This window comes from Ascaphus truei, chromosome 13 (assembly GCF_040206685.1).
Source record: "Ascaphus truei isolate aAscTru1 chromosome 13, aAscTru1.hap1, whole genome shotgun sequence".
Lineage (NCBI taxonomy): Eukaryota > Metazoa > Chordata > Amphibia > Anura > Ascaphidae > Ascaphus > Ascaphus truei.
The window spans coordinates 30,724,460-30,750,018 of record NC_134495.1 but is presented as its reverse complement, the minus strand read 5'-3'; the positions used below and the strand labels follow the sequence as shown (position 1 = coordinate 30,750,018).

The 25,559-nt window shown below is 38.0% G+C and overlaps 1 protein-coding gene and 5 non-coding genes across 9 annotated transcripts in view; 2 read left to right on the top strand and 4 right to left on the bottom strand.

Moving 5' to 3' along the window:
• Positions 1-8,274, top strand: part of CHEK2 (checkpoint kinase 2) — a 47,117-nt gene extending 38,843 nt beyond the window's left edge. For 2 of the 4 annotated variants that reach the window (XM_075569017.1, XM_075569016.1), the window contains exons 8-13: positions 2,010-2,096; positions 2,810-2,973; positions 5,045-5,160; positions 5,792-5,877; positions 5,979-6,053; positions 6,593-8,274. In XM_075569017.1, coding sequence (XP_075425132.1) covers positions 2,010-2,096; positions 2,810-2,973; positions 5,045-5,160; positions 5,792-5,877; positions 5,979-6,053; positions 6,593-6,697 — 633 coding nt within the window. In that variant the 3' untranslated portion in view covers positions 6,698-8,274. The remainder of the gene's footprint in view (positions 1-2,009; positions 2,097-2,809; positions 2,974-5,044; positions 5,161-5,791; positions 5,878-5,978; positions 6,054-6,592) is intronic. The other 2 variants (XM_075569015.1, XM_075569014.1) reach the window with 2 other exon arrangements.
• Positions 8,275-12,114: 3,840 nt separating this feature from the next.
• TRNAQ-UUG (transfer RNA glutamine (anticodon UUG)) lies at positions 12,115-12,186 on the top strand. The gene has a single exon. It is a non-coding gene; the product is annotated as a tRNA-Gln (tRNA).
• Positions 12,187-15,480: 3,294 nt separating this feature from the next.
• On the bottom strand, positions 15,481-15,552 carry TRNAQ-UUG (transfer RNA glutamine (anticodon UUG)). The gene has a single exon. It is a non-coding gene; the product is annotated as a tRNA-Gln (tRNA).
• Positions 15,553-20,959: 5,407 nt separating this feature from the next.
• Positions 20,960-21,031, bottom strand: TRNAQ-UUG (transfer RNA glutamine (anticodon UUG)). Its single transcript has one exon. It is a non-coding gene; the product is annotated as a tRNA-Gln (tRNA).
• A 1,191-nt stretch (positions 21,032-22,222) lies between these two features.
• TRNAQ-UUG (transfer RNA glutamine (anticodon UUG)) lies at positions 22,223-22,294 on the bottom strand. Its single transcript has one exon. It is a non-coding gene; the product is annotated as a tRNA-Gln (tRNA).
• A 2,930-nt stretch (positions 22,295-25,224) lies between these two features.
• Positions 25,225-25,296, bottom strand: TRNAQ-UUG (transfer RNA glutamine (anticodon UUG)). Its single transcript has one exon. It is a non-coding gene; the product is annotated as a tRNA-Gln (tRNA).
• Positions 25,297-25,559: the final 263 nt, after the last annotated feature.

Below are 25,559 nucleotides of genomic sequence, written 5' to 3'. Positions count from 1 at the left end.
TATTATATATTACAAAGTTTCTGCACGTTCTTCTAGTCTTTCACACAAATGTGGTGTTGGTTCTGCTAGCCTGGTTGCTATGGGTGAGCTGTTCCCTAGGAAGTTTTTTTTATAATTCTATAGCTAATTTGAGATATATAATATCTCGCACCCCCCAGTGTTTGCGCACCGCTGCTGTATTGTATTGTACTGTGTTTTAATTTTTTCCTATCTATATGTGGATCTAAGAAAAATCTGCAACATTGAATGCTGATAGAAGTCCTACGAATCCAGTTGGCTATCCAAAGTTCATCATCAGGAGTCTACTATTGTGAGCAGTGTATTTTGATTGTCTTATTTTGGTGAATTGGAAACATACTACACTATAGTTTATTTTCTCTCTTTCTTCTTTCTCTTTTCCATGTGTATTCAACCCTTCCTTCCGTCTTAAATATTTGCTCCAAGGAGAACCATAAATCTCAAGCATAAAGTTGTGGATTTTGAGAGAATCTGGGTTTTTTTATGTAGCAGTTTTTTTCAGACTTTAAAACAAACCCAATATTGGTTCAATTGTTTATCCAATTTAATGACATTTTAGTGCCCATATAATATTTTCATTATCTCTCATTGTGTATTGGTCAAGCATTTCATACATTTTTTTTTATTTTCATATTGTTTAAAGAAGCACCATCACTGGGTGTTCGCACATACTCAATAGGTAGAGCACATTTTGTATGTTTGTTTTTTTCTCTTTTCACATTTGTTACATTATTATAAGATGAGATACTCATCCTATATTTATAGTATAGCCTCAGTGTCGCAGCTTGGGGAACTCCGTATAGTCTTCCTTCAAGGGAAAAAAGGAGAGCAGAAAGAAGCTCACAATATGTAGCTCAGGCACTGTCCTTAACTGCAAAACAAGAAAGGGGATCACTATCCTGTTTTAGAACCGTCTATACACCAAATATATTTACACTATCTACGGGAGACTTCTCCACTATAACTCCCCCAGGAACCTGAGTTCCAGCACTTTTTCCTTCCCTATATTTATCCTACTGTGATGTCACTGTCACCAGGCAGAAGTGGGCAGGGCTTGGGTTCTGCCAAGTCACCCAGTACCATGTGATAGGAGAGAAGCTTTACTCTGTGTGAGCCCACACAGTTAACCCTCTAAAGCCACCATAATCTCAATTGGGGGGGGGGGGGGGTTACATGTACTTGGAGCTTCTTGTTGAACATGTTTGTCTTTGATGTGTCAGTATTTTTCCCTGGTGTTTAAAATGCTATTTGACTATTTAATTGTTAATGAATGTTATGTCCCAGAGGTAGTCACTGACATTATACCATTCTAATTCCTACTATTTAATCCTTTTTCATTTGATTATATGACATTGCATACAGTATGTTGGGCCATTATGAGTTGCCTCACTGTAACATATATATTTTTGTATCAACCAATGTTCCAGCACTCACTGACTTTAACCGGAAAAAAATGTCAACCAGGAAATAAGCCAAAATGAAAAGAATTTAATGTATACACAGGATAATAATAACGTGTAGTGATGTCTCACAATGGATAAAAGACTTCTGGGGTATACGTAGTATGGGGAAAGAACACAGGGTAAGGGAGTGAGAAAGACAATAAACAAGGTGTGGGGGAAACAAACGCAATGGGGGGAGGGTAAATTAGGGGGGGCAATGTTTCGAGGTGGATACCCCTTCTTCAGGCCTGTTCCCTCTGGTCCAGAAGTACCATAAGGTACTTCCCTTATCCCTCTTTCCCCAACTAATGTTTAGACAAGTCCCACAATCGGTGATAATATGATATGGAGCAAATCAGAGCAATAGCTCAAAGTAGTCCAGAACCAGCAAGAGTACCAATGTAGTAAGCAGCAAATAGCAGAAAATCAAACTGTTTGATCCTTGGCAACAACGAACTTTTCTCTCACTCCTGCTGTGTGGGGCTGGTTATATTTGTGTGTTAATTGTGTTCCTTCTCTGCTTAATTGTTGTTTGTAATGTTTTTTTAGTACCTTCATGAAAATGGAGTCATACATAGAGATCTAAAGCCTGAAAATGTGCTGTTGTCGTCAACTACTGAAGAATGTTGCGTAAAGGTGCGTATAATCCATTTTACTGCTACATGTTATTAGAGCACTGAGTGGTATGTGTGTCAACTACAGATGTGGAACAAGGTAATAGCGGGCCCTGGTGCAAGGATATTTTTGGGCACCTACCTTCTACTTCTAGAATTCATGGAGGTGCCCCTTAGAATCTCCCAGGAGTGGGACACTTGAGGCTCTGCCCGGGTGCACTGCACGTGCTGCGCTCCACCTATCGCTCCGCACTGGTCAACTAGTCAGATTGCTAGTGTGATTGATCACACATCTATTAACCATTCAAATTTTCTTTATTGCATTATAGTTATGCATGCATGTATATTTATATAGCACCAACAATGTACGCAGCGCTTTACTAAGCAGACATGGGAAATAATACAATACGGGCATACATTCTAAAAGCATAAAGTAGGAACAGTAATATCTGCCTGTTGACCCGCAGAAAATACTTATTCTAGATAAATGGACTAGCTTTCATTTTCTGTGTGACTTTACAGGATTTTATACCTTTTCTTGAACTACTAAACTCTTTTCTTAGAAGTTGTGTGTTTGCTGTTCTGAAGGTATTTTTACTTTCAAAATAATGCAATTCCTACACTTTTTGTAACATTTTGTAAATTACCGTTTCCTGTATTATCAAATACTGTATTGTGATTTATTTTAACGCATACGGATACTATACCTATTATTCTAAAACTTGTTTCTGGTAGATAACAGATTTTGGCCAGTCCAAGATTCTTGGTGAAGCCTCTTTAATGAGGACATTATGTGGTACTCCAACGTACCTCGCTCCAGAGATTTTGAACACAGCAGGTACAGCTGGATATAGCAATGCAGTGGACTGCTGGAGTTTAGGAGTCATTCTTTTTGTATGGTAAGTACAATTATATTTACTTTTCTATGGTAAGAGCAACTAAAAATACCCCATGTGAGCACATTTACATGTTGGACAGGTCTGCAACCCTGTCTTTCCCCATTATCCCTTAGCATACATTGCTTCCACTGCAGCCAGGGATTTGGGGTAATGATATGCAAATGAGCACTTAGTGTGTCACTTTTTGCTTTTGTCCATTTTAACATGGAGCCCTATAAACATACGCATGTCGTAGCTTTTCAGCGCAGTCTGGATTAAAGAAGTGCATGGCCAGTAACCTACTCACAGACATCTATTTCAACCTTTTGGGTCTCATCAGTGTGAGGTTGGTTACTGGCTTTGCAACATGAAGCTGGAAGTGGCTACAACCAGACACACAAAACAACCGGTGTGTGTGTGGCGAGGACGCGCATTTTCAGTGAAACTTTTTTGTGTTTTGTCACTGAAATTGTAATTATACTCTCAAAAGTTTTTCATTCAATCAAAATATAATTTCAGTGACAAAACGCAAAGAAGTTTCACTTAGAACGTGCTCACTGTTTTAATATTTCCCTTTAAAAATCTACCAGCGATTATCTGCTATTTAACCGGTTCTAATATAGAAAAGTTGCCTTAATCCGACCTAAAAAATTGCCCCTGTCATCTATCAAAACTTGACACACTAATCTTTGTTATTGAAGACCAATACATGTACAAGAAATGGTGTGTTTGTCCCCTTGCTTCTGTGCGCGTGCGTCCCCTTGCTTCTGCACGCACGCGCTCGTCCCCTTGCTTCTGCACATGCGCAGCCAACACAGGCCACCCACGCCACTTCCGTTACACTACTTCCGTCACCATGAAGGTAATTTGTGCTGCAAGAGAAATTTTTGTAGGTGACAGCAAAGAAGTTTTACTTCAAAAGTTATGGTGCGTAAAACATATTTGACAAAAAAAACACCGTAATGTACAGCAAATATAAATACCACCTCTGCAGATCTGGAACCCTGTCTTTTGCTATTATCTCTAATCGTACAATGATTCCACTTCAGCCACGGATTCTGGGTAATAACCTGCTGACAAGTGGTATTTTTATTTGTTGTGTGATGGAGGGTTTTTGTCACTTTTTTTTTACTCACTATATCCTTTTTGTGTCTGGTTGTAGCCACTTCCAGCGTCACATTGCCCAGCCAGTATAACCAGCCTCACATTGATGAGACCCAAAAGGTTGAAACAGCTGTCTGTGAGTAGTTTTAGTGGCTATGCACTTATTTAACCCAGGCTGTGCTGAAACGCTGTGTAATGTGGCAGGCATAAACTTATAGGGGTCAATGTTAAAATTGATATGAAGCAAAAGGTGACACATTATGTGCTAATTTGCATGTCATTACTCAGAATCCTTGACTGCAGTGGAAGCATTGTATACCAAGACGGGTGCGCTAAATGGGGGGCGTGCCCCCCATGGGGGCGGGAGATTTGTCTGGTGGGGGATGCCGGGGGATCGCGTGAGGCCTCTGTAACAAGAAAACTTACCGGGATTCAGACGTTGTGACGCGTCTCCATGACAACGCGGCGTCAAATAACGCCTGACCGCTGTACATTGTATGGAGGAGGGTTTTTGTCACTTTTTTATTCACCATAACTTTTTGTGTCTGCTTGTATGGTAAGAAAAAGGTTATCTACAGGCATACCCCGCTTTTAGTACACTCACTTTAAGTACACTCGCGAGTAAGTACATATCGCCCAATAGGCAAACGGCAGCTCACGCATGCGCCTTTCAGCACGTCCTGAACAGCAATACCGGCTCCCTACCTGTACCGAAGCTGTGCGCAAGCGGGGAGACTATAGAGCCTGTTACAAATGTGTTATTTACATCAGTTATGCACGTAAATATAACGATTGCAGTACAGTACATGCATCCATAAGTGGGAAAAGGTAGTGCTTCACTTTAAGTACATTTTCGCTTTACATACATGCTCCGGTCCCATTGCGTACGTTAATGCGGGGTATGCCTGTATTTGAAAATGTTCCGCGTTCACCTAATTATGTGTCTTAATTCCTCCAATTAAATATGACTTTTGTATTTTTATTGTAGTCTTAGTGGATATCCACCATTTTCAGAACAAAATGGTAAGATACCTCTGAAAAATCAAATTACAGAAGGGAAATACACCTTTATCCCGGGAGCTTGGGAACATGTATCTAAACCAGGTATGTTTGAATTGTTTTAAATATTTAGATAGGTAATTGCATTATTTCCTATTGTCATACACTCGGCCTAGGGCAAAGTGGCATTATTCATTTATGACACTTTTTTCATGTGCGCATTCTCATTCAGTTTATTTTCTTCATGCAAACACACACACTAACACTTATATACATTTAGTTTTGTGGCATTATGTATTAAGAGAATCTGCTTACTTTGTCGGCAGTAATATTGGATTTTAAACATCCATCTTAAAGTCGATGAATGTATTTTTCTTTTACCCTGCATATATGCGTCCGGTTACCATTTGGAGAATAGCTAGCAAGAAAATAATGAATGCACATATGATCATGGAAAGTATCTGTCCATCAGTTAAAAATAACAGTGTCGGAAATTTTTGCCAGGTTGAAGTTGATATACACTCCTTTGATTAATACTCTGTGATACAATTCTTATATTTGCAACCTTTCTCTCTTGATTTAGCATGCAACACTCAAATGATTTCTACAGGCAACAAGACGCCTCTTATTTCTGTTAACACAAACTATAGCAGTGTACTTATACTGAACAATCCATAATTTCTGCCAAGTATAATATACAATATTATATACAGTATCTTTTTTTTTTCTTTCTTAGCTTTAGATCTTGTTAAAAGGTTGTTGGTTGTTAATCCAGATGAAAGGCTTACAACTAAAGAAGCCCTTGAGCATCCCTGGCTTCAGGTATGAATTACCATTTGAGTACTTTTGTTTTGGTGTTAGTTTAAAATTGTGTTTATCATTTTAAGTATCTGTAAAATAAAAATGATATTTTTTTGTCATAGGATAACAATATGAAAAGTGTGGCTCAAAAGTTAATGAATGACATAGTTCATTCAATGCCTCCACCACTAACACAGGTAATTCTGTGTGTGTGTGTGTGTGTGTGTGTGTGTGTGTGTGTGTGTGTGTGTTTCTATCTGTCTGTGTCAGTCTGAGCTGTACAGTATGTATCTATATGCACCTCTGTGTACTATATGTCTGTCTCTGCAGAGTATACAGTATTCTCTAATTTGCGAGATTCTGAATTGACTTCCTTTGATAACGTACCACATAGGTACCCCAGAAGTGGGTAAAGCTTCCGGGTCAGATCGCTCGGAAACCCCATTGAAGTTATTGAAGCTTCCATGTGATCTGATCCGGAAGCTTTACCCACTCACAGATTTAAGTAATTCTCAATTCAGGTGGTAAGTCAATTCTATGCTGTCCTATGGTTGTTGACTATAGTTGAAAGAAGTAATGCTTTTGCTTATTTGAAGGTGATGTTTGTTACAGTTGCAAATCCAAAGGAAGCAATTTTCCCACCATTATTACAACATTTACCACTTTACATAATTATGCACACACTATAGTCTACCACTTATTAAGGTTTTCATACTGTATTGTGTTTGATCTTCAGAAACCCGTAAGTCGGAAACGTGCTCATGAAGGAGAACAAGAAGCCAGTACTTCCAAATACTCCGAGCAATTCACAGCAGCGACTGAAAAGAGAGCAAAAATGTGACCATTAATGCAATGGCCTGTGACAAATTAATATAATGCCTTTGTTTTGTATGAGAATAACTTTGTACTTTATATATGTCAACTTAAAAAGAACCACTGTAAATCTAAGAGACCGCACAAAATAAAACTACTGTATTTTATAAAAGGTCTTCTTTCATCTAGATTAATCCTTACGTGCGCAGTCTCTGATTTGATTATGTAAAATCAGAGAAAGGGGAAGAGTGCACGCAAAATCCAAAATTAGGCTAGTATTTCTTTTCCATTAAAAAAAAACATTGCTTCTATTGAGGATAAAGTATAACAGCTCGGGTGGTCTCAATACTACCACTAATGTTAGGCCACGCATTCAAAGTGTGATACTATCGAGTGCATGGTCCATCATGTGTTCCAATCTGTGCATCCCCATTTCCAACGTCAATACGTATCTTTCAATGACAAACAGCCTATCCAAAGCTCCAGCACGTCTCCAGGAAACTGTAATGGATCATCCTTGTCAGTAAATAAGGGGAGATTCCCCATGCACAGATGCAGGGTATTGCTTCCCAACCTGGCATTCATTGTAATTCAAGTCAATGGTCAATCTCTTTGTTAATCTTGGTGATAGGCTGAATTACGTCAACGTCACCAAAAAGTGTAACCCTTGTCACTTAACTTAAATTATTAATTGCACTATACAAATGTATGATCACATTGCTATCTATTTGAAACCATATATAACCACAATGTATTTAGTAAATAAAATAAAATGAATTACGTTGTCTAATGAATGATTTAAACATAAAACCATGTAATTAATTTTCCCATTTTTTTCCAAAACACACATGAATAGAATTATGAAATCTAAAGTGTTTTCTAAAATGCACATTATATCCACTTTATAAAATATATAAATATGTATGGCGTATAATTTACGTGGAATAAATAGGGGTTAACAGAAAGGTAAATGATGGTGGTATTTTGTTTGTGAGGTATACCTAACAGAGACTACATATTGACACTTTAAATAGCCCATTACAATCTTCCCTTAAGAAGCACCAAAAGTGCGAAACACATTGGACATTTGGATCTGCTGTTGGACATTTGAAATGTGTTGATGTTCGAGCTAAGAGTCCGCAGTTTGGAGCACATGGTAGGCTTCATGCTGAAACACGCCACATGTGGTGACAAGTGAAGTGGTGTTTAAATTGCAAACACATTGTGTACAATAATCACCTATACCAATTCATTTATCGACAATACCATGTAATGTTGTGACCATCTAAACTGGTATACTTTATCCTCCATGTAAGTGAGGATTTTGTTTTTATTATGTGAAGTAAATACAGTTATTATTGTTGCATTTCTTCTGTCCTCTGCTTTCTTTGCTGTTACATGAAATATCCATGTCCCTGATAAATGTGTAACATACTTACTGTATGCATTCTATGAACAAAAAATGATAATAAAAAATATGTATGTAAAAATATCCATTGTCTACAATTGTACTAAAATGTTCAGTTTGGTTTTGTCCTACCTTCAAACAAAATAAATTAAATAATATAGATATTCAAATGAAGAGACTCAGTAAAACTGTTTCTTTATGAAATTATTGGTTCTTGCTTAATTTATATAATGTAGTGAAATCTTGGGGGGGGAAATACATTGTTGTCTTATGTGTAAAGTAAGAATATTGCACTGGAAAAGAAGAAATAACAACACTATGCTTATTTAAGGAGAGTGACTCCCTTCAAATGATGAAGTATCTATAAAGAATACCTTTAAACATTGCCAGTTTAATAATATATAGGGTGTCAAGAAGTACAGTATGTATGTGTTTCAGCCAAAAAGGGTCACATTTCAGAATATTGATACTTTACATAACTCCTATTGTACAATGCCTGTTTTATTAGATATAAAGCAAGTTGTACAACAAAATAATGTTGCATTCACCTACAACTTATCTTTTATTATTACTCAGAATTCCTAACAAGCATTAAACAATGCATACTTTTTTAGTACATACCATTTCAAGAAGTATTCAGAATAGAATGATTAGATAATGTACAATCTGCACACTGTTTAAGTAAATCATACAAGTATCTCAGAGAATGGAGTTTTGTTCCCCAAACCTCATGTTCGTATGGGAAAGAATCACTTCTATAAGCAGGACAACTAGAATCGGCATGGGCTCCCTGGATTCACAATGCACCTCTTTATTGTAAAGTCTCATCTCTGTCACCATTTCTTTATATTAGTGGGCTCATGTATACTGTAGGATTTGTGCACAAGCAACAAACGTGTGAAGAGGGTTTAGTGATTTAAAGTGCTATGTACATTAAACAGATCTCTGAAAGAAGGGCTTTTTTACAGACTAACTAAATTCTTACGACATTTTGAAGGTGTTGATGCTGGAACGAATTTGCCAGCATACAATTATTTGATACCTCTTTTTGAATGGTGGCTGAAGTTTTTTTTCATTAACTCACACTTTTGTCAATATATTTCCTGTTGGCCTCTCTATCTAACGTTGCAGTATTCAAGTTCTACTTATAAAGATATTCAAATCGTTTACCATGAGTGAGCAGTACATTACAGTAACAAGCTATGAAGGTAGTTGATGTTAGAATGCAAAGGGTAACCCCTCATGCCTCTCACCTCCTGCTCAATGTGACGCTACCGTCTTCATATATCTTGGTTTCAGCTCTATAATAATGTGTGCTCCTAATACTCTCTATCCCCCTTATTGCAAGAGGGCATAAATAGGAACAACAAACCTCCTATTTGTGAGTGTTCTCCCTTATACCCCTTTTACGGTTAAGGTTGTTCACTACACACTTTTATTCCTTTCTTTTTTTACTTTTTTGAAAGATTGAATTACTTTTAGACTTTTCCACTTATAGTAATCGATGACCTTTTCACACAATTCACATATGGCCATTAAGTGCTTCATGTTTATTCGTACGATGAATGCTCAAATTCCTCGATAATCTTACCAGGCATAAAAATATTCTGTAGTATGTCTCCAGGCCCAAGCAAGAGCTACTATGTATCAGTGGGCTCTTCTCTTCAGAGCTTTTGTCACTAGAACAGTGTTTTCCCCTACTAGCATCCTGTATAATACTATGCCTGTGTGTACCACAGGATTAGCCCCAGCCCTGATGCACCTATCAGCAATGAAAACAGAGCAATTCAGGGCACATTACTGTGAAGCAGGGGAGGGCTCCTCGTTTGTATCCCCTATGTGTAAGGCTGCACATATAGTGCACGCGACGGCAACGCAACCGCATGACGTCAGCCGTTGCCATTGTTATAGCGATTCCTGCTTATAGTGCAGGAGAGGGTGATGGGGGGGGAGCGTGGCGGAGGTGTGGCCGTGAGCGGTTCGCCCTCATTGTCTGAACCGCTGACGTTGCGGTTGCCGAAAAAAACAAAATACCTTGACCTCCACCCGCAGCACCGTCTCGGTCACGCCCACTATGGGCACCCACGATGGACTGCATGTACTTGCTAAGGCGCTGTGCGACATTGCAGTCGCCTTATCCAGCCTCTACAAACACATGTATACATACAGACTTGATATAAACAGATTCACAAAACTATCACAGAGTTACTGAGAGACAATCCGTTCCCTACTGTCACGTTCTACATGTCTATTTCATCGACAACTATTTACACAAACGCAAGGAGCAAGAGTAGCTGGAGACATTGCTTTCATCAGCGTCGTTTGAAACCGTTACCTTATTATGAAGATGACTTGAAAAGGGACCCACTCTTCTGTGCAATGACCCAATTGAGGTGGAAACATTCAAGTGTAACTTCTTTACTGCCATGACGGCTTACATTGGTTATTACCAGCAGCGTGTGTCAGGATTTGAAAGGAGAAGATAAAACCACTCCAAAGCCCTGCATGCCTCCCATGAGTGTCTTGTACTTGTTCATGCATACATTTTCTCAGCACCCTATTTCTTAGTAGGGGTCACTCCAAAGTATTGGCCCGCTGTGCTGCAATGTTTGCACGGCTAGTCCAGATCTACAGATGTGAGAGCAGAAACAAAATCCCAGCAGGAACTTCTTTATATTTTGAAACTCCAAGCAGACACATTCCCAAGGCAAAGATTAAAACAACCCCAGATTTTATCCACATGCCTCACATAGGGTCTTTTGCATGAAACCGCCTCTTGAACATTAATGTCTAAACAAATATTGTTGAATTAGTAATATAAAATTGCTGACTTAGAAGTAACTGCTGTGAACTTACTCAAAAAAGGAAAGCCGTTTAGCTCCTATTAAAATGAAATGTAGCCTAATCTGTAAAATACACCAACCAGTTGAACAGCAAGTTCAGGCAAGGAAATAACTATGCTAAATGAGTAGGTTAGGGAGACCGAACTAACGAGTCAATAGAGCATGACTGGGAATGAATATGAATGTTAACTTATAAGGGTGTCTATCAATGTTTACTGACCGGATAACTGGTAGGAAAAGGGATGCAAAAACAGCATTGGATTTATCAAAGAAATAAATCTGTCTAAATTGAATTGTTTACTCAATTACAATATGTGCTATACTGCGGACCATAATTGCAGCTATATAACTCCATACACCCTTTATTTAATTATATCTACTTATCTCAATTAAAACCTTCTGCTCTTGTATCCATGGTAGTTTGAGATCCCTTTTCAAATGTTATTGGAAATCCCTAACCAGAACCTGTACTTTAACTAGTAATTTAATTTATTTCTCCCTTACAGAACTGAGTGTCCTAATTGACTTATAAGCCCATCGTTTTCCTTAACAACATGATTGTTACGTGCAATAATGTATGTAGTTAATGACTTAACTGGCAGTGTAAGGAGGTGAGTAATCATACAATAGCATGGTGCAAAAAAGTATATATTCTGCTATCTTGCTACAGTATCTATATTATACAGGTATGTTTCGTATCTATAATGATTTAATAAACACAAGTCCAAACAAAAATCACGGTTTATTTAGTAGCATTGTTTTGCGCTTATGCTTTGGCAATTTTCCCCATATTTAAGTCTTTTTGTGTATATGACTGTATGCACATGCCTACAGTCATATACACAATATATTGTTTTGCTGTTTTTTGCCCCCCGTTTGCAAGTTTGGTGTGCAGAGTTATTCTATTTTTCACAAAGGTTCCATAACAAAGTAATCCAACTTTAAATCACACTTAGTTTTTCTGTAATATCACTGGAAACCTGTTTAAGGTCACCTGTAATGTTTCCTTACTTGTGAAATAGATCATGGTGCTAAGTATAATTACCTCTGAGATTGGGCAAACCTTAGTTTACAAGCATCCAACGTTTATCAGCTTTGTTATAATATTTCTGCTTAGAATAGTCATTGAGTAACGTAAGGTGTGTGACTACCTACTGTATTACTTGTTTCATTGTTATGTATTCTTTCCTGTCAGGTTCCATGGTGTAATGGTTAGCACTCTGGACTTTGAATCCAGCAATCCGAGTTCAAATCTCGGTGGAACCTACTGTATATCTTTTTTACACAACAAATGGTAAAGTGTTTAAATGTAAAACACTAACTAAAATAATCACTCTTTAGTTTCTCCAAGCAGAGATGACATTTTTGTTGTTTGTCACATCATCGTGCTATCATTTCATCACCCAATCCTATATATACATTGACAGAACTGGTTTCCATTGATAAATCTATGTTGTCACCTATATTTTGTGCGTGTGCAGTAGTCTTGTTATCTGAGTTTCCGAGAGTAAATGCCTTTAATTTTATTTGAATATACCACTTTATATGAAAACAAAATAAAGTATATCATTATCATCATCTTAAGCTTGTCTTGTCGATCCACTGCTTCATGAAGGCCTCTCCAATAATTTTCCAATTACTGTGTTTGCAAGCCTCTTCTCTATGTTGCTCCAATATGTTTTTATGAGTTCATCCTCCCATTTTACTTTGGGTTGTCATTTTGGTCTTTTGATATCCCTCATGTACCATCCCTGTCCAATGATTGTAATTTCTTCTTGCGATATGTCCGGACCACTGAGATTTTAATTTTTTTCACCCACTTGGTGATGTCACAGATATTTTTTGATTCCAAACCTATTCGTTCTTTTTCTGTCTCATTGGGTAAAACCCAGCATACGTCTCTATACTTCTTTGAGTTATCTGAACTCTCTTCACATTTAGTGTCCAAGTTTCACATTCATACGTGAGCATAGGCCGGATACACTGGTCAAACACTTTCCTTTTGAGGCACGATGGAAGGTTAATTTGTAAGATATTTCATGTGTATACACATACAGTATATACAGCTCAACCCCCTTATAACGCTGTGCTTGGGGTCCAAAGAATCACATTGTGCTATAAGCAGATCGCGTTACAAATAATGTACAATTGTATGCATTGTACAACAAAGTATTTAAGATACCAATAATCGTGTTGTAAAGCATTCATAAATATGAAAATTGGGAGCCACACTTGCATCGCGTTATAAGCGGATTCGCGTTGTAACGGATCGCGTTATAACGGGGTTGAGCTGTATGTGGAAAATTAGGAAAAGCGGGCACACCTAATGCGTGTGTGAAGGTATATAACAATTTATTACAAATAAGATAACCTATGTCCACTAGCAGATATAAAATACATATAAACATATACAGTTAGGGCCGGAAATAATTGGACACTGATATAAGTTTTGTTATTTCGGCTGTGTACCAAAATTAATTCAAGTTACAGTTAAATAATGGATATGAGCTTAAAGTGTCTATCAGTTTAATTTGAGGGTATTCACGTCCAAATTGGAGAAAGGGTTTAGGAATTACATTTCTTTAATATGTAGCCCCCTCTTTTTCAAGGGACCAAAAGTAATTGGACAAAAGCTGTTTCATGGACAGGTGTGGGCTATTCCTTCGTTATTTCATCATCAATCAAGCAGGTAAAAGGTCTGGAGTTGATTCCAGGTGTTGCATTCACATTTGGAAGCTGTTGCTGTGAACCCACAACATGCGGTCAAAGGAGCTCTCAATTCAAGTGAAACAGGGCATCCTTAGGCTGCAAAAAAAAAAGAAAATCCATCAGAGAGATAGCAGGAACATTAGGAGTGGCCAAATCAACAGTTAAGAGAAAAAAAGAACGCACTGGTGAGCTCTGCAACACAAAAAGACCTGGACATCCACGGAAGACAACAGTGGTGGATGATCGTAGGATCCTTTCCATGGTAAAGAAAAGCCCCTTCAACAACATCCAGCCAAGTGAAGAACACTCTCCAGGAGGTAGGCATATCATTATCCAAGTCTACCATAAAAAGAAGACTTCACGAGAGCAAATACAGAGGGTTCACCACAAGGTACAAACCAATCATAAGCCTCAAGAATAGAAAGGCCAGATTAGACTTTGCCAAACAATATCTAAAAAAGCCAGCCCAGTTCTGGAACAGCATTCTTTGGACAGATGAAACTAAGATCAACCTGTACCAGAATGATGGGAGGAAAAAAGTATGGAGGCTTGGAATGGCTCATGATCCGAAGCATACCACTTCATCTGTAAAACACGTGGAGGCAGTGTGATGGCATGGGCATGCATGGCTTACAATGGTACTGGGTCACTAGTGTTTATTGATGATGTGACAGAAGCAGCCGGATGAATTCTGAAGTGTATAGGGATATATTGTCTTTTCAGATTCAGCCAAATTCAGAGAAGTTGATTGGACGGCGCCTCATTTTACAGATGGACAATGACCCAAAACATACTGCGAAAGCAACCCAAAAGTTTTTTAAGGCAAAGACATAGCTTAAACACTTCTACATTCTGATATAAAATAATTTGCAACTGGTCCCCTTCTTGACCCGTAGGCTCATCAAAAGTAACCAGAGGTACAGTGATGCTAGAAAAATAGGATAAGGTTTGCAAACCTAGAGAGAGTTCATAGAACCCTCTCACTGTAATCTACCAAATCAATGCTGTACAAATTGCAAATTTACTGTAAGGTAGGGATATCTAGGCACATTCCCATTATGCTGTACAAGTGGAACACCTATCGATACCACAAAGCAATACTCACTGTACCAACTATGAAAGAAGAGAAAATTTCCACCCAATTGACGTGTTTTATCTCCAGTTTAAAGTGTAAAAACCGTGCCGCATGTGTTGCGGACAAGATAACACTGTGTGTTTAAAATCTCCCCACGGCTGAAGGGTCCACCGGGCGTAGTACGCTGAAACCAGCACAAGCAGAGAGCTATGGTTGCTCAATGTAGTGTCTGGAGCGTCTCCGCTCCATGTGTGTCGCCAGTTCCGGATACGAAACTGTTGCGGCTATGACATCACCAGCGTTTCCCACAATATGTGTGTCTTCGGGGGTGTAAGGTGCCCTGAAGAAGGTTCCTCCCTGAAGAAGGTCCCTCTGGGAACAGAAACGTCGGGATATGTCTGCATGATGGAATGAATAAACATCCTTTTCTGCTATTCCCTCTGCTGTGCTGGTACAGTACATTGATCATTTTGGTGCTTATTAATGATATATATCATATTAAATTAATTGACAAATAAATGGCAATGTCAAGGGAGTGTTTACAGCATATGACTGTATCTTAATACAAGTTTTAAAATGTACCATTTACTCAAATAGGTATTTACGAATAACCCAATGCGCATAGATTATAGGTTGAGGTATGGTGTCTGAGGTTGACCTATAATTTCTTGACAAAGTCTGAGTTAATGTATTTTGTGGTATTATGGAAAAATTGCGATTTGAGAATAAAAAGGAAACCACAAAACAATAGAAAGATTTCGGAGCGACAAAAGCATAGGTTCCACCGAGATTTGAACTCGGATTGCTGGATTCAAAGTCCAGAGTGCTAACCATTACACCATGGAACCCGACATAGATGTTTTTGTGATTCAGTACATAACAATAAAACATATAATTGGGGATCCATCCATGACATGATTCACACCTGTCATACACAAAATTAGTTTTCTTCAGTAGTGCAGTACACAACACACACCCTCCTTATAATCACCTTGCTTATAATCATGTAACATCCTGTTCTTAGCATTGATAATAACACTTTATAGTTATTTTAAACATCTATAATCTATATATTTAAGTCACAAGTGTCCGTCTGTCAAGCTCTCTATCTCATACAACCTTTTTGTACCCAGTCATGCTATATAGATGCAGCCACCAGTATTAGAACACTTGTACCTGGGAAATTCTGGGGCAGTCTCACAGTAAATGCCTCAACATTGCCTCAACATTTCTGCGAGATTCTTAATGGCCCATTGGATTAACACAGTGGGGGGTCCTTGAAATCCCATTCAAACTAAATGGGACTGCAGAGACCCCTGCTGTGTTAATCCGATGGGCCATTAAGAATCTCACAGAAATGTTGCGGCAATGTTGCAATCATGTTGAGGCATTTACTGTGAGACTGACCCAGAATTTCCAAGGTAAGAGTTCTAATACCCGTGGCTGCATCTGTATATACTGTATCCATGACAGGATCTCTGTAAGGACTTTCCAGGCAAATTGTTGGATTTTTGAACTTCTAAAATGTTCACCAAAAATTTTCAGTTTCCATCAACACGCTTTCTTTACTCCATTTTCCACCTCTGAGTATCTTATAAATTATTTAAAACCTTACAATTAAAAAAAACTAGCTAATCATTCTGACACATTTTTCAAATTATGTCTGTCATAAAAAAATTGTACCACTTGCGATTCATGTATGTTAAATTCTACGCTTGCTACTGTAGTTCTATGTAATATTATATTACAAATCTTTCAAGATGTACGTACAGTATAGTACATACAATAGGCTCTCCGTCTGTCAACTTGAGATTCAGCCAGTGATTATATTGATTAATAGGACTAACCTGGCATGAGTTACCTAACACACATAATATAATAGGAGTATCTAGTTCTTAATTTGTTGCTATTATATTTCTCGATTTTTTGTCTGCATACATGTAACTCACCAGTATAACAAATACAGTATTACAAGTTTAACATTTGATAGGGATCAAAACAACTAGAAACTGGTTGAATTTAAACCTGGTCTTTAAAGCGACAATCCAGACACTTTTTAGAAATGACCCAGGATTAAAACAGTGGGGTCTTTGAAGTTTAGCACCATTAATTTCAGCTACAGGGCCTCTCTGCTTCTGAAGATATTTACCTCCATAGTAGGAGGTCAGTAGCTGCTCTGCTCCGGTGGTAGGGATCATATAAGGGTTACTTTTCAAAGCTCCCGCACCATGCGGGCCAATAGGGAGTCGTCATCAGGTTTGGTTTCCTATTGACCAGCATGGGAGATTTAAACTTTAAAGCCCAGCTACAGTAGCTCAGCCAGAGTGGCTACCAGCACCCCCTATGGAGGTTAAGTATCTCCAGAAGCAGGGGATCCCTGGAGCTCAAATGTATGGAGTTCATCTTCGGAGAGCCCCTGCTTCAATCTTGTGTAAAAATTTTTGTTTTTTTTAAGTGCTTGGGTTGCTCCTTTAATGGGAAAGATGTGCAGCCCCAGGGTGGGTGGTTAGGCCTACCGGGAAGGTTGTGGGAGGGGTTAACCCCTTCATTACCTTAGTGGTAGTAACCACTAAGGTAATGAAGGGCTTAACCCTTCCCACTACCCACACAAGAGGCCTAACAACCCACAATGGGGCAACTACCCCCTTCGCCCACCCCCTCAACCCCCAATAAACATTCAAATACAATACAAACACTAATACTGGCCAAAACAAACAAAAAGGACAAGTGCTAGCCAAGGGATTTCTAAATATCATAACTAAACAGTGCATAGGTACTGCATGATGTACACGGTTCCCAGTCCAGACAAACCCCATGAGGAAGCAGGAACTCCCTGTGAAACACGCAGGGTGATGGAGGACTGGAATCAGGGACGGACGGCAAATCCCAGAAGTGACGTAAGATGCCGGTGGAGAAGACAGTCATTCGATGCTTAAAATACAAACACATAAAAATATTTAAGAAACACCCGCAACCCATGTATCACAGTATACAGGCAGAGGTTAAGGCATAGGTGCAAAGTCGGGGTCATAAGAAGAGGTCAGCAACTGGGAATTCACAGGCGAAAGGTCAGGAGACATGGAGTAACACATCTGTGACTGCAAAGAAACAGGACTCAGGAACAGCACAGACAGGGTCCGAGAGCACAAAGATAAGAATACCTTGCTCGGGCCAGGCTGCAAGTAACTGGCTGCTATTTAAAACCCTCTTGTGATGATTTCACAGACTTTTTCTTTTGCAACCATTCATTCTTTTTCAGATCTCATTGACATATATATCTTCTTTGAGTTATATCAAGCTTCTGAGTTGTTTTCACATTTAGGATCTAAGTTTCACATATATACGTGAGCACAGGCAGGATACAGGGGTCAAACACCTTTCTTTTGAGGCACAGTGGACAGTTCCTTGTAAGATTTTATATATAATTTTAGAGAAGAGTCATCAAATTAATAAAGAGGATGGATAATCTGATTTATGAGGAGAGGCTAGCTAAATTAGATTTGCTAACATTAGAAAGGAGGCGTCAAAGAGGTGATATGATAACAATATACAAATATATTCGGGGACAATATAAGGAGCTTTCAAAAGAACTATTCACCACAGGGGCAGTACAAAAGACACTGAGTCATCCCTTAAGGTTAGAGGAAAGGAGAATTCATCAGCAACAAAGGGAAGGGTTATTTACAGTAAGGGGAGTTAAAAATAAGGAAATCATTACCCATGAAGACTGTGATGGCAGATACAACAGATATTTAAAAAAAAAAAGGTTGAAAATCTTTTTAGAAAGGAAAGGTATAGAGATATACCAAATAAGTAAACATGAGAAAGATGTTGATACAGGGAGTAATCTGATATTCCAATATTTGGAATCGGGAAAGGAGTTTATTTTTCCCTTTATGAGATATCATTAGATGATATTTCACTGGGGTTTTTTGTTTGGCTTACTCTGGATCAATATACTGTAAGTTCAAATATAGGATAAAGCATCTGTCATCTAAATTTAGTATAGGTTGAACTTGATGGACTTATGTCTTTTTTCAACCTCATCTACTATGTAAATATGTAACACCTTGTTAATGTATGAACCGCATTTAGCAACACAGAACATCCCTATTGGATAATTAAGGTAACATATGTGTTCCATTCAATTAGAATATACCTGTACCACACATGCAAACAAATGTAATTGAAAGCATATGCGTTCCATATAGTTCACACACAGCGCGCATGCACTGCAGTTGTATTGTATATATTTAGATCATATACATTATTTTCACAATTTAAGTAGGTTTAAAGTAGGTTTTTTAGTATTCTGTTCTACTTTATATATACTGTAATTCTCTCAATTCAGCATGACTTAAAACTTTTAGAGCACAGTCGGCAAACATATCATTTTATATATCGTATATATAATATTGTCCTCTTACATACATTTTTAAAAATATGAACTAATTGACAAATACTGTAAATGTCAATGTCAAGGGAGTGTTATGACTGGCCACAAACTTATTACAAGTTTTTAAATGTACCATTTACTCAAATCATAGCATAATAGTTGTTTACGTTTAACCCAATAACAGAATTATCATAGACTATAGGTTGAGCTATGGTGTCTAAAGTTGACCAATAATCTCTTGACAACGAGTTAATGTATTTTGTGGTATTATGGAAACATTGTGATTCGAGAATAAAATGGAAACTACAAAACAATAGAAAGGTTCAGAGACAATAAAAACATAGGTCCCACTGAGATTTGAATTCGGATCACTGGATTCAAAGTCCAGGGTGCTAACCATTACACCATGGAACCTGTTTTTGAAATGTCACTGAAATGCCATTGAAATGTTTTTCAATTGTTTTTTAATTGTTTTTGAAATTGTTGGAGATTCAGTACATAACAATGAAACATATAATTGGGGATCTGTACATGACATGATTCAAACCTCTTCCATATACAAAATTATTTTTCTTCGGTAGTACAGTACAGAAGACAAATCTTACTTATTATCATGGAAACAACTTATTCTTAGCATTAATAATAATACGTTATAGCAATTTTCTATGTCTATAATCGATATGTTTAATTCACAAACATCCATTTCTCACACTCTATCTCCTACAATCTTTTTGCTAACCAGTCATGTTATATATCGATGAAAGGATCTCCGCATGGATTTTCCAGGAAAATTGTTGTATTTTTAAACTTCTTATATTTTCACCACTAAGATTCACCAAAAAACGTTGTCTCCACTCTTCCATCACCACACGGTGTTAACTTCATTCCCAACCTCTGAGACACGTGAATAAAGGACTTAAAACCTTACCATTTAAAAAAGCTGCCTAATCACAGTAATAAACTCTACAAATTACAGGACGTTCGACCAGAATTTGTGACACTAGCTATTCACTTATGTTAAATTCTAGGCTTGCTACTGCAGTTCTAAGTAATAATATATTCCAAAACTTTCAAGATGTACAGAGGCTTCCCCAGTGTCAACATGCGATTCAGTCAGAGTTAATATGGATCAATAGGAGGAACCGGACTGGAGTTTCCCAAAACATATACAATATTATAATAAAGTATATTATATCAAGTTCTTAATTTGTTGCTATCATATTTGTAGATTTTCATCTGCATACATATACTCCAACAGTATAACAAATATCACACGTTTTACATTTGACAGGGATCAAGAACACTAGAAAACTAGTTTGAACCTATCTTTAATGGTGAGATTTCCTCCAATCAATGTTTTTTCAAAATATAATTTATACTATACAGATACTCCCTCTACTTATATTGAATAAAAACTCAATAATCTACAGTATGTTAGAAATTTCTCAAAGTTTATTGCTCTTCCAAATCTGATATTACTTTCTTTGATCATAAAGAGTATGTTCTGCCTTTTTTTTTTTTTTTTTACCATTTCCTCAAATCGGTGCACAAATAGTTGTTCATGTATAACTGAATCAGCATATATTATAGGTTGAGATATTATTTTTGAGATTGATCCAATACAGGTCCTGCTCTCCCTCGGCAATCTGCTTAATTGTTGTGGGGAAGTGGGTGGGACCTCAGTAACCGTGGGGCTAGGTGCAGTGGGACCGATGGCACTGCCATCAAGTCAGCCCAGACCCATAATATCTTGACAAAGTCTGAGTTAATGTATTTTGTGGTATCATGAAAACATTGCGATTTGAGAATTAAAAGGAAACCACAAGGCAATAGAAAGGTTCATAGATGACTAAAACCATAGGTTCCACCGAGATTTGAACTCGGATTGCTGGATTCAAAGTCCAGAGTGCTAACCATTACACCATGGAACCTGACATGAATATGTCTGTGATTCTGTACATAACAATACATCATATAATTACGGATCCATAAATGACATGATTCACACCTTTGCCATACACACAATTATTTTTCTTCATTGTACAGTACAAAAGACACACCCTGCTTATAATCATGGAATCATCCTATTCATAGCATTGGTAATAAACTCTATAGTTATTTTATACATCTTTAATCTACTGTATATATTTAGTTCACAAGCATCCATTGTTTATACTCTTTTTCGATGAAAGGATCCCAGCAAGAACTTTCCAGGAAAAAATGTAGATTTTTGAACTTCTAAACTTTCCACCTCAAAGTTTCAACAAAATGTTTAGTCTACAGAGGCTTCATGCTCTCCCCTGGAAATCATCTTAATTGTTGTGGGGAAGAGTACATCACCTCTGTAACCAAGGGGCCAGGTGCAGTGACACTGATGGCACTGCCGTCAAGGCAGCCCTGACCCATAATCTCTTGACAATGTCTGAGTTAATGTTTTTTATGGTATTATGAAAACATTGCAATTTGAGATTTAAATGGAAAAAACAAGGAAATAGAAAAGTTCACACTGTAGATTGCAAAAAAACATAGGTTCTACAGAGCTTTGATCTTGGATTTCTAGATGTAAAGTCAAGAGTGCTAACCATTACACCACTGAACCTGTCATGGGAATGTTGTTGGAACTTCATTGGAATTTTTTTTATTGTTTTTGAAATTGTTGGTGAAATGCTGGTGATTCAGTACATAACAATGAAACATACTATATAGTTGGGGATCCTGTGTCCCAGGAAATCTGTTGGTGGGCCTGAACACTTATTACAATAGGATTGGCAAATTCTTAATTTGCTGCTATTTTATTTCTAGGTTTTTGCCTGTGTTTGGTCCTGGGGTTCCTGGGGCTCAGTAAATGTGGACATGCAGATAAACTCATCCCCTTTCATGAAATGATGGTGTTCTCTTTGAATTTCTGATTATATTTATTTACAGAAAGAAGGACACAGGAATGAAGGGAAAAGTTCCAAAATGCACAAAAATATGGAATATGGTTAACAAACAATGCTATACCAAGGAGGGCAGGGTGAGACTGTCTGAGTTAATGTATTTTGTGGTATCATGAAAACATTGCGATTCAAGAATTAAAAGGAAACAAGGCAATAGAAAGGTTCATAGATGACAAAAACCATAGGTTCCACCGAGATTTGAACTCGGATTGCTGGATTCAAAGTCCAGAGTGCTAACCATTACACCATGGAACCCAACATTAACATGCTGGTGATTCTGTACATAACAATAAATCATATAATTACGGATCCATACACGACATGATTCACACCTTAGCCATACACAAAATGTATTTTCTTCATAGAACAGTACAGAAGACACACCCTGCTTATAATAATGAAACCATCCTATTCATAGCATTGGTAATAACACTCTATAGTTATTTCATACATCTTTATCTACTCTATATATTTATTTCACAAGCATCCATCGTTTATGCTCTTTTTCTCTTACAACCCTTTTGCTATCCAGTCATGTTATATATCAATGAAAGGATCTCGGCAAGAACTTTCCAGGAAAAAATGTGGATTTTTGAACTTCTAAACTTTTCATGACAAAGTTTCACCAACATGTTTAACCTCCACTCTTCTATCACCACTGCATTTATTACATTTCCCACCCGTGCCAGACTTATAGTATAAATGACTTATAACCTTACAATTTTAAAAAGCTACTGTAGCTAATCAATATAATACATACAACAAATTACAGGCTGTTTGACAAAAATTTGTAACACTTACAATTCCTCTATATTACATTCTACTGTATGCTGCTGTAGTTCTGTTTAATATAATATTCCAAAACATTCAATAAGTACATAGGCTTCTCCTGTGTCAACTTGTGATTCAATCAGTGGTTATATGGATCAATACGGAGGCTCTACTTAACACACATATTATAATAGAATTATCAAGTACTTAATTTGCTGCTATCATGTTTCTAGATGTTTAGCTGAACCATACGATTGAAAGTCCAATTGTAGTCCTTGGATGATCAAATGGTGTGCAAACGGACTGTGGATTCTCTCCAAGATGCGGTGCAATATGTGAAGATAAAAGAAAATGGATTATGGTGCAGTAAGTCAGTCAATGCGGACTTAAAAACATTTAACACTAACAACACAGAACAGACATGACAGACTAACAACAACACAAGCCAGGCTAAAAAATAATAAAATAAAGCTATTTATTAACAACTAATGCAGGGTTCTGGAGGATGGCTAGCAAACACCAATCCAGGGGTGGGGGGGTGGGTTAAAATCGTTGCCCTACTCACAAAATGCAGGATAATATAAGGCAGTAGGACTGGAGACACACTCGGTGATTTGAAGATGGCGACCGGAGCCCTCTCACTGGCATCCCCACGTGAGGTAGATGTTGTGTGGAGCTACACGAGTCACAGGAGCTGGAGCACTTCCGAGCGGATGTGACGTCACGCTCTGCCTTCCTCCCAATACCGGTGTCCTCACACGTATCTCGTCCCCCACGCCTCAAACCGAATAGTAAGCGTCCTCCTCCAGGAACCAAAACTTCACTCTAAAACAATGTCTTCCCAACGCGTTTCGTGCACATGCGCGCACTTCTTCAAGGGATGTGTCGAAGAAGTGCGCGCATGCGCACGAAACGAGTTGGGAAGACATTGTTTTAGAGTGAAGTTTTGGTTCCTGGAGGAGGACGCTTACTATCCGGTTTGAGGCGTGGGGGACGAGATACGTGTGAGGACACCGGTATTGGGAGGAAGGCAGAGCGTGACGTCACATCCGCTCGGAAGTGCTCCAGCTCCTGTGACTCGTGTAGCTCCACACAACATCTACCTCACGTGGGGACGCCAGTGAGAGGGCTCCGGTCGCCATCTTCAAATCACTGAGTGTGTCTCCAGTCCTACTGCCTTATATTATCCTGCAACTTGTGAGTAGGGCAACGATTTTAACCCCCCCCCCCCCTCCCCGGATTGGTGTTTGCTAGCCATCCTCCAGAACCCTGCATTAGTTGTTAATAAATAGCTTTATTTTATTATTTTTTAGCCTGGCTTGTGTTGTTGTTAGGCTGTCATGTCTGTTCTGTGTTGTTAGTGTTTAATGTTTTTAAGTCCGCATTGACTGACTTACTGCACCATAATCCATTTTCTTTTATCTTCACATATTGCACCGCATCTTGCAGAGAATCCACAGTCCGTTTGCACACCATTTGATCATCCCAGGACTACAATTGGCCTTTCAATCGTATGGTTTGGACTTTCTATTATTGTCACATTTGGCGCCGACATTTCCCTTTTTCTCTTATGCCATCCAACTGACTGTACTGTCAGTATCTGTCTGGCTGCCATTATTGTTATATATATCTTTCACGTGTTTCCCATTAGGGGTATTGTATGATCTTTTTAGCGCTGTTTTGCACCGTCTTTCTTGTTTTTAGATGTTTAGCTGCATACTTATAACCCAGTAGTATAACAAATATTATAAGTTTTACATTTGACAGGGATCAAGACAATTAGAAAACTGAATTGAACCTATCTTTAGTGGGAAGATGTGCAGCAATCAATTATATTTCCAAAGATAAGTTATACTATACAGATACTTCCTTTACTTATATTAAATAAAAACTCAAAGATCAACAGTATGTTAGAAATTTGTAAAAGTTTATTCTGAACAGAAAAATGACACCTATGGAAACAATTTGGATGCATTGCTCTTCCAAATCTGAAATTAATTTCTTTGATGATATAGAGCTTGTTCTGCTGAATAAAAGTGCAATTTACTCATGAGTGCACAAATAGTTGTTTATGTATAACCCAATGAGCATAGATTATAGGTTGAGGAAATTGTGGTGAGATTGACCCATAACAGGGCTACATTGGAGTTATACGTGGCCTGGTGCAGTACAGTGTTGTGGGGCCTCTTAAATTCTCCAGAGCAGCATCTCCTCCTCCTTCAACACGACTTCATGACATCATGGTGTCATGTCACGTTGAGTTCTCATGCAACACGTCGCTATGTAACATCGCTTCACCATAACTACATGATGCTGCATGTTCATGTATTTTGTGGTATCATGAAAACATTGCGATTCAAGAATTAAAAGGAAACAACAAGGCAATAGAAAGGTTCATAGACAACACAAAATATAGGTTCCACCGAGATTTGAACTCGGATTGCTGGATTCAAAGTCCAGAGTGCTAACCATTACACCATGGAACCTCACATTAACATGTTTGTGATTCTGTACATAACAATAAATCATATAATTATGGATCCATACACGACATGATTCACACCTTTGCCATACACAAAATGATTTTTCTTCATTGTACAGAAGACACACCCTGCTTATAATAATGGAACCATCCTATTCATAGCATTGGTAATAACACTCTACGTCTTTAATCTACTGTATATATTTATTTCACAAGCGTCCATCTGTCATGCTCTTTTTCTCCTGTAACCTTTTTGCTACCCAGTCA